Here is a 10,244-nt window from a genome sequence, read left to right as displayed (position 1 = left end):
GAAATTGGTAAAATAAAATAAAAACATAGGGGTTGTTTGAAATGACAAATATCTACACATGTACACATGTATCTACTTATACACACACACACACACACACACACACACACACACACACACACACACACACACACACACACACACACACACACACACACACACACACACACACACACACACACACACACACACACACACACACACACACACACACACACACACACACACACACACACACACACACACACACACACACACACACACACACACACACACACACACACACACACACACACACATTTCTTAAACCCCTAATAGTTGCTTGGATAAAACATGAATGAGTGTCTGACCTTTGACCCCCAGAGGAGTGGGGCAGTCCTCCGGCACTGGAGGAAGTATCCGGGTGTAGTAGCTCAGATTGTAGTAGGACTCCCAGCTGAGGTATCCATATTTAGAGTTGTAGGTGGGGGGCTGGGGATGAGGTTGGCCCTCACTGTTAATGACAACATATATATGAGTTAATAGATGCAGAGGTGGGAAGTAGTGGAGTACAAATACTTTGTTACTGTACTTAAGTACATTTTTCTGGTATCAGTACTTCACTCCACTATTTATTTTTCTGACGACTTTTTACTTTGACTTCTTACATGTTGAACTCAAATACCTGTACTTTCTACTTATTACATGTTGAACTCAAATACCTGTACTTTCTACTTCTTACATGTTGAACCCAAATACCTGTACTTTCTACTTCTTACATGTTGAACTCAAATACCTGTACTTTCTACTTCTTACATGTTGAACCCAAATACCTGTACTTTCTACTTCTTACATGTTGAACTCAAATACCTGTACTTTCTACTTCTTACATGTTGAACCCAAATACCTGTACTTTCTACTTCTTACATGTTGAACTCAAATACCTGTACTTTCTACTTCTCACATGTTGAACACAAATACCTGTACTTTCTACTTCTTACATGTTGAACACAAATACCTGTACTTTCTACTTCTCACATGTTGAACACAAATACCTGTACTTTCTACTTCTTACATGTTGAACTCAAATACCTGTACTTTCTACTTCTTACATGTTGAACACAAATACCTGTACTTTCTACTTCTTACATGTTGAACTCAAATACCTGTACTTTCTACTTCTTACATGTTGAACACAAATACCTGTACTTTCTACTTCTTACATGTTGAACTCAAATACCTGTACTTTCTACTTCTTACATGTTGAACACAAATACCTGTACTTTCTACTTCTCACATGTTGAACCCAAATACCTGTACTTTCTACTTCTTACATGTTGAACCCAAATACCTGTACTTTCTACTTCTTACATGTTGAACTCAAATACCTGTACTTTCTACTTCTTACATGTTGAACACAAATACCTGTACTTTCTACTTCTCTCATTTTCCAAACAGGCTGGTTCCTTTAGTCTGAATGTGTGTTTGGTGGCGTGATCATTATTATTTAGAGTCATTGCGTGCCTATTGATTTGAACACGATCTGTGTATCCATCATTTCCTGGTCTTCTCTAAAGAAGAGGGACCAATGAAAGCGTTGTCATGTTGCCGTTGGTCACCATGGAAACATTCATTAGCTAACAATGACATTATTGTTCTATTAATATAAAGGGAGGTCAGGTACTCTTTAAAACAGCTGCTAGATATGGGTACTTTTTACTGAAGTACATTTCAAAGCCTCTTTACTTTGACTTGAGTAAAGAAGTTTAGTCAGTACTTCTACTTTCACCAGAGTATTTTTAAACACGAGTATCTGTACTTCTACTTGAGGAAAGGGTGTTTGTACTTTTGCCATCTCTGAATAAATGTAATATGAATGAACAGCTGATACCTGTGAGGACGACCCTCATCAGGACGTCCCTCAGGAAGGTGGAGTTGATGACGTCCCACAGCCACTGGAAGTGTGTGAGGATGTAATGCAGAACATCTGGACTGGGTTTGAGGAGCTGATGCACTCTGGACCAGAACTCAGCTGGAAAAAAAGGGAAGGCACGTAAAAAAACGATCTGGATCACTTACTGGAAATCAGAGCTGCTGGGAATTCACTCGGGAGAAACCGAAGCGTTACGTCACAATCAAAGCGTGGCCTTCAAGAATTCAGTGTTATCATCAGGAAGAGTTCAGAGGCTCCATGCTGACTGAGGGATAACACGTCTGTGCTACTTACACTTTACAGGTCTTAAGGTTAAGGTTAGTTTATTTGTAAAGCACCTTTTAAGACACAAAGGCATTAAAACATCAGAATGAAAAACAACACAAACAAAAACAAAGTACTAACAGTATTTATAGGGCAGTTATTTTACACTAGATGTGTAAAATATGACCTATAAGCGAAAGGGAACAAACACTATGACAGCTTTCAGCTTTCTTATAAAAATGTTAGGGTAATCAATACATTTGGAGCATTATTATTTTCAAGCTACACTGCATAAAGAAAAGCACAATGTCAACTTTTATACGTTTTTTCTTGGGGCCCTGAAATCTTGTAATAAAACCATAATCATTTCAGATTCGGTCTTTATTTATCTTAATTTATTGGTTTAATCAAAAAGGCATTTTCTTAACCCTCCTATTGTCTTTGTGTTCCCCCCTTACTTCGGTCAAATTTGACCGGTCCTGTTTTAACTGCTATTACATTAACACAAAAACCATTAATCATCACCAAATTTCATTTAACACCCTTTCAAACTGTACATATTGTATCAGACTACTGGTATACATGAACAACTGCAGTAAATATACAAAGAACAGACACTGAACATGTATCGAGAGGCGAAGTCCCGCCCATCTACTTCCGACCCATGGGACCTTATTTCTGAAAAAGTATGTATTGAAGTCAATGGAGAGAGAAAGATTATCTCTTGATCCCGTTTGAATTGTGCCACGAATTACACATATGATGTTTGTCAATCTTAAAAAAGAATGTCATGTCCATTGTCTTAAAACTGTTGAAATATAAGACTATGAAAAATACGCAACTAGAAAGACTACAAATCCCAGAGTCCCGGTCCCGCATGCTGGCTCTAATGAACCGACTAACTCCCCTTGTGTGTATGCACAGCTCTCAACATGCCCAGACTTGGAGTGATTTTCACCTCTTTTAATACTTTCCGCCTCGTTCTGAAAGAAAGAAGGGAAATGTGCCAACGTGACGGCCGTCTGGGTGTGTGGTGCGAGACGGGAGATGTAGTTCATTGAGCACAGTTTTATTTTTTTTGACTTGCAAAATTATCTTTTAAATTGACAAACATCATATGTGTAATTCGTGGCACAATTTGAACGGGATCGAAAGATAATCTTTTGTCTCCCAATTGACTTCAATACATACTTTTTCCAAAATAAGGCCCCATGGAGCTCCCCTGGAAGGGGAGGGACTTCGCGTCTCTATTGAGTGCTAAGTCCCTCCCTTTCCAGGGAAGGTGAGAGGTTTTCCTCCAGGATGTTTTTAATGTCAAACCTTTTGTTTCCTGTATTCTTATTCGGCTCCGCGGACGTAACGCAACGAATGGACCAATCTACGGAGTCGTTACCTTACGTTGCGTCCACGTAGAGTTACGTCACTATACCCAAGAAGTAAACAATGGAACAAGAGAAATGTCCAACGAGGCGTTCTGGGGCAGCATAGACAGGTCTTCTCTGTGTTAGAGTTTTACTCGCTACAGGGTGTACTTTGAGGGTCTTGACTCTGCAGACCGTTCACATGCAGAACAAGTTACATAACACACAAGGGGACGGGTAATAACTGGAAGAGCATGACATGGGACCCTTTAATGTACAAAACATGTACATGTGGTATAGAATGAGGAGGATGGTTCCCCTGCGTCCTGTCAGAGATCTCTATCTGCTGAATGATCTCTTCTCCATAAAGTTGCCTCTGTTATTTTTATAAAGAGCTGTAAGAAACAAAACCATTATTTTAAGTAAATGTTATCACTCAAACCCATTCCCTCTTTTCCTGTTTGCTTGCCTTCTCCTCCCACTCCTTCTCCCTTTGTCTCTCTCTCTCTCTCAAAGCAATGTTTCATCCTTTGTTATTCCAAGAGAGCGTGATGTAACTGCATAACTGTCATGCAGAGTCATCAGAGTTGATGAAGGGCCACAGTGTGGGAGCTTCTCCTCGTTAATGAGAAGCAGAACTGCACGGAGCTTCAGTGAAACAGATCCTCTCTGGTCCAGCTGCACTCTTTCTGGCAATTCCTCCATTTCTTCCCCAAATATTTAGGTCTAGACAAGAAGTCCTAAGCCTGTGAGCCAGGAGCGATGTTGCACTATCTCCTGATTTAAAAACAACATCAACGAGAAAGCCCTTTTTATCTAATCCTTTCCTCTTGTGTGCAAAGAAACCGCAGAATATTTCAAATTCTGCAAATAGTGCAATCATTCGACAGGATATTAAAGCTTATCTCGGGACTTAGGGACGGTGCAGTTTGCTCCGCAGTGTCCGGTGAGTCACATGTAATATATTAAATTCATTAGAATAGTCGTTTCATGCTAAAAAGGGTAGAACATGTGGCGATGAGCTTCTGAATGAATGACATTTCCTAATTTTCTCTCTGTTTTGTATCACATTAACCCTCCTGTTGTGTTCGGGTCAAATCTGACCCATGTACTACTTTCATCAATCATAACTTTTTGGTTTTAGATTTGATTGCATTAAGGCTTCATGATATCCTTCACAGTAGACATTTGAACATATACAATGGCTGATCACCACTTTCATTGAATTGTGGACGATTTAGTAAACTTTGTAACACCCATGATGTTCCCGCCATAAAGAAAAGGAATTAGTAACCATCAGATCACACACACACACACACACACACACACACACAGACAGACAGACAGACAGACAGACAGACAGACAGACAGACAGACAGACAGACAGACAGACAGACAGACAGACAGACAGACAGACAGACACACACACACACACACACACACACACACACACACACACACTCTAGATGTGTTCCCCCCCTTATGTGCCCATCCCCCCATGTGAATCAAACCATGGCACACACACACACAGAACAATTTGATACATTTCCCGCTCTTATGTGCCCCTCCCCCACATGGATCACACCTGGCACACTCAATACATGTTCAGTGTCTGTTCTTTGTATATTTACTGCAGTTGTTCATGTAAACCAGTAGTCTGATACAATATCTACAGTTTGAAAGGGTGTTAAATGAAATGTGGTGATGATTAATGGTTTTTGTGTTAATGTAATAGCAGTTAAAACAGGACCGGTCAAATATGACGGCGAACACCAAAGTAAGGGGGGGGGGAACGAAGACAATAGGAGGGCATCACTTTAGACTTTTCACTGTTTTCTGACATTTTAAAGACATGAATCTCCTATGAGTTAGTTGTAGCTCTATTAGCGAGCGTCAAACACTTCTTGTAACAGATGATATCTCGGGACTTACGGACGGTGCAGTTTACTCCGTAGTATCCGGTGAGGGTGCAGTCACACTCGTACTCATCGCCAAACCGCACACACACACCCCAGTGCTGACAGGGGAAATAACAGCATGGGTTCACTGTGGAAAACAAGCAGAAGGCCGTGAGATAAACAACACAAGTTAGACGAACCTGACAGTTGTATATCGTTAGAAGTGATTTGACATGTGGTTAAACTTGCATCCTTTTCTTAAAGAACATTTCTGTCCTTTAGCGGCGCCAGAAGTGATGTTGGGCGCCAATTTTACTCAATAAAACATCTGTTATTAAAGTGAGGTAGTTTCTGAACCAAGTGCAGTTCATGTCTTTGAGGTAAGCTGTTGGTATCTTTAAAGAAGGCTGATAAAAACTGTTATCTTAAGATATTTCTTTCAGCAGGAACGAGATGGTAACAGGATGTGTCTCGACTTTAAAGAGTCCTCTCCTGCTGGTGTTCAGGTGTATATCAGTATTTAGTGTCTCTACTTTAAAGAGTCCTCTCCTGCTGATGTTCAGGTGTATATCAGTATGTAGTGCCTCTACTTTAAAGAGTCCTCTCCTGCTGATGTTCAGGTGTATATCAGTATGTAGTGTCTCTACTTTAAAGAGTCCTCTCCTGCTGATGTTCAGGTGTATATCAGTATTTAGTGTCTCTACTTTAAAGAGTCCTCTCCTGCTGATGTTCAGGTGTATATCAGTATGTAGTGTCTCTACTTTAAAGAGTTCTCTCCTGCTGATGTTCAGGTGTATATCAGTGTGTAGTGTCTCTACTTTAAAGAGTCCTCCTCTGATGTTCAGGTGTATATCAGTATGTAGTGTCTCTACTTTAAAGAGTCCTCTCCTGCTGATGTTCAGGTGTATATCAGTATGTAATGTCTCTACTTTAAAGAGTCCTCTCCTGCTGATGTTCAGGTGTATATCAGTATGTAGTGTCTCTACTTTAAAGAGTCCTCTCCTGCTGATGTTCAGGTGTATATCAGTATGTAGTGTCTCTACTTTAAATAGTCCTCTCCTGCTGATGTTCAGGTGTATATCAGTATGTAGTGTCTCTACTTTAAATAGTCCTCTCCTGCTGATGTTCAGGTGTATATCAGTATGTAGTGACTCTACTTTAAAGAGTCCTCTCCTGCTGATGTTCAGGTGTATATCAGTATGTAGTGTCTCTACTTTAAATAGTCCTCTCCTGCTGATGTTCAGGTGTATATCAGTATGTAGTGTCTCTACTTTAAAGAGTCCTCTCCTGCTGATGTTCAGGTGTATATCAGTATGTAATGTCTCTACTTTAAACACTCCTTTTTCCCCACATATTAAACATTACCCAACCACAGTAGACGGATATATGACTAACTCTGTCACCAGTCTATGATTAAGGGGCAAACTGAAGTCATCTTGATGAAAAGGCCTTTGTCTAACGGACGCATCGACAAGACAAAACAGGCACACGTTGAAAGGTGAAATCCTATACTTATCATATCAGATCAAACTGTTTGTATTAGACATTCCCGCATCCTGAGATGTATGCACGGTTTGCTCCCAGATCAAGATCACATATACATAGTTCAGGGTGTTGCATTACTCACGTAAACATGTCATTTGAACCGTGAGAGAAAACCGTAAAATTTCCAGGTATAAAGCCCAATTTCCCGGCACATATTAAAACTTGCTTTTCTCTGCCTACGCACCCCCCCCCCCCCCCTCTGTTTCCTAGCTACACAGCCAACACACACTGACCTCATCACACAGATATGTAAACTACACACACACACTGTAATTTAAAGTGTCACACTGAGGTAAGATATCACACGTGGGAGCGGGGAAATGAAAGTTATTGCATTACTTTTAGTTATGAATCACCGTCACTGAGTCAACAGTTTACTCGTTAGGATTTATTTCTCACGTGAGTCGATCTGTCTTGAAACTAATCTCTCCATGTGTGTGTGTGCAACATGACACAGCATTTCATATTTCACTCAGATATAACAAGACTCAGCTGTGAAAGCAGAAATGTGAAGACAGGAAAAAGGTGTTGCTCACCTGAAAAGGATGGCCCCGAGGGCAGGATAGTATTTTGTGTATATAAGGCGTGTGAGAGGGGGTTGTGTGTGTGTGTGTGCGTGTGTGCGTGTGTGCGTGCGTGCGTGCGTGCGTGCGTGCGTGCGTGCGTGCGTGCGTGCGTGCGTGCGTGCGTGCGTGTGTGTGTGTGTGGTCAAACAAGCCTGGCAGGAAATGTCTGTTTGGGGGATTCACTGCGAGGAATGCAGGCTTTTTTTTTTTAAATTGGAAAATTACTTGACTTATCGAGAACTCAACTGATACGTTTTGATATTTAATGCATTGTTATAGATTTATTTTAATGCAAAAAGGAGCAAAACAAATGTGTTACCCTTCTCTGAAATAAAGACATGTCCTGCTTTCTCTCTGTTTTAATATCATACATATCTTGGTGTTTTGGACTGAATCAAAACTTTAACGCATCTCCTTGGACTTTCTTTCAGACTGGGATGGAGATTTTAAGTCGACATGAATCAGCAAAACCTCCATATTGCCTTTTTCCTGTTTGTATATATGTCATCATACGAAGCACATCGTGTGCCAACAAAGAAGCTAAATAAACCATCTTTTTTCAGAGCCTGCTCCACTTGCTGTTTGTTTTCGGAGCGGCAGAAGCAGACTTGCCACAGCCTGTCTTTGTTATCAGGGGTTTGGGAATGTCTAGCAGTCTAATGGCAGCTTAACCCGGTGTTCACAGCAAGCCCTGATAGAACGGCAGGAGAACACAGGCATGCAGGGTCCCTCAATTCAAACGTTTCCTGCAGCTTTGAAAGCAGCACGTTAACAGAGATGAAATCACCCACCTGTGTTGGAGGTAACCTCGTCATCACCCCGGCATCGATGCTGCCTCAACATCAAGAGCAGAACACACACTGATCCCAGGACAGAGGCTGCAACAGAAAGCAGTGTTTAGTGTTTAGGGAAAAGGAAAAGTAAGAAATACAACTGCAACTAAAGTTACTTACATCTCATTACAGCAGCCGCCAGTCAGGAGGATGTCACTCCAACTCACAAGTGAAGGGAAAAGTGTAAATCCAGGGAGGTGTGATGAGGAGAGACAGAAATCCAACAGGTTCTCCTCCTGTCTGTCTGTCTGTCTGTGTGTCTGTCTGTCTGCTCAGCTGCCTGTCTGTCTCTAAGTCTGTCAGTCAGTGTTTCTGCAGCCGCACTGCTCTTCACCTGCTGTCTGATCCACTGAAAGGAGAAAGTGGGACGATTGTTAGCCAAGTTTTTCACCAGAGGCTTCACTTCCTCGTCTCCCTCTGCTGGTGCAAAGACCCTCCCTGCATGCTGCATGCTTCTAACCTATCTCCATGTTTCCTCCTCTGATTCCTGACTAGTTAAGACTTTTAAAAAAAGGACAATTTTGCAACAGAAGAGACCCCCCGGCTTTCCTCTCCAAAATGTCACCTGAAGAGACTCACGGTGACAAGGACAAAGGGCAAGAGAAACAAAGAAAGGAGCAACAAGAGACACACAATGACAGCAAGGAGAAACACATGGACTACAAAGTGAACAAAACAGTCCATGGAGACGCACAACAGATGCAATTATTAACAAATTTTTTTTTTTTTTTTTATGAATTTTTTTTTTTTATGATTTTTTTTTTTTTTTAAAGCAATTATTAACAATTAACAAAACAACGGGCAAAACAACCAGAAAAGGAGCAAAATGAGAACTACAGATATAACTAAGAAGAGACCACAACCACCTGTGGAGACGCACCACAGCTGTCACACAGAGACTGACAACGCCTAGCATAACGGGCACAACAAGCATAACAGGAGCACAAAGTGACGCAGAGAGGGGGGAACAACAACAAATAACAACAAAGTTACACAAAACAACTACCAATAAGATGCTAGATGACCCCAAAGAGACACAAAGTCACACAGAGAGGAGTAATAGGAGACACCAAACACACGCTAGAGGCTAAATGAATACGTAGTAATTTAGTTGTCCTCTTATCTGTTTGCTCGTGGGGTAAACACCTCGTCCCAGATATGATGATAACCCGGATGAACGTGTGATTGGTGTGCATGTAAACACATTCAAATGCAGCCTGGGGGGGTCGTGCTGCACGGGAGCTTTCATGTCGTGTTTCCCAGCAGAAAACACAAGTCTTCTGTTTCGGCCTCCAGGAAGAAAGGAGAGGGGAAAGCACGGATTTAAATAATGTTCAATTATTCATTTAGCCCCTGCGTTTCATAGTTCCTGGTAAAGTGAGTTATTGTTATGAGAAACAGTGAGTTAGGGTAAAGAGAAACAGCTGCGCTTCGTGTGTTTCCCACAGTCGTTAAAAGTGAACGTAAACTCCAGATAAAAGGTCTCTGCTGTAAACACGCCTGATTATTCAATGAGGGACATTTTGAAAGGTCCTGATGGCACCTGCAAAGCTCCTTCCATTTGGATTTCACATATTCTGTATCTTTATCGCTGTTATTCAAACACTTTTTAATTGTGTTTTTAGAAAGACATTAGTTTTTTGAGAATGTATAAATATTTTAAGAATAATTTGTTTTATTTTTCTACATTTGTAGGCCCTTCTTTTTCTGATTTTAATCGTATTTTGTTTATTTTCCACAATTGTTAGGATTCTTGTGAATATTCATTTTCAACACATGTTGATGTAGAAGAGACATGAAGAAGAGGGGACACATGTTGATGTAGAAGAGACATGGAGAAGAGGGGACACATGGTGATGTAGAAG

The 10,244-nt window shown here is 41.0% G+C and overlaps 1 protein-coding gene across 1 annotated transcript in view; it reads right to left on the bottom strand.

Moving 5' to 3' along the window:
* Positions 1-9,931, bottom strand: part of LOC307024362 (prostaglandin G/H synthase 1-like) — a 24,109-nt gene extending 14,178 nt beyond the window's left edge. The window contains 6 exon segments of the mRNA XM_079658427.1: positions 358-473; positions 476-493; positions 1,871-2,011; positions 5,470-5,583; positions 8,338-8,424; positions 8,500-9,931. Coding sequence (XP_079514553.1) covers positions 358-473; positions 476-493; positions 1,871-2,011; positions 5,470-5,583; positions 8,338-8,424; positions 8,500-8,506 — 483 coding nt within the window. The 5' untranslated portion in view covers positions 8,507-9,931.
* Between the last annotated feature and the right edge of the window lie 313 nt (positions 9,932-10,244).

Source organism: Notothenia rossii, assembly GCF_949606895.1.
Source record: "Notothenia rossii genome assembly, chromosome: 11".
Lineage (NCBI taxonomy): Eukaryota > Metazoa > Chordata > Actinopteri > Perciformes > Nototheniidae > Notothenia > Notothenia rossii.
The sequence above is the reverse complement of the archived record's forward strand: the minus strand, read 5'-3'. Positions and strand labels throughout refer to the sequence as shown.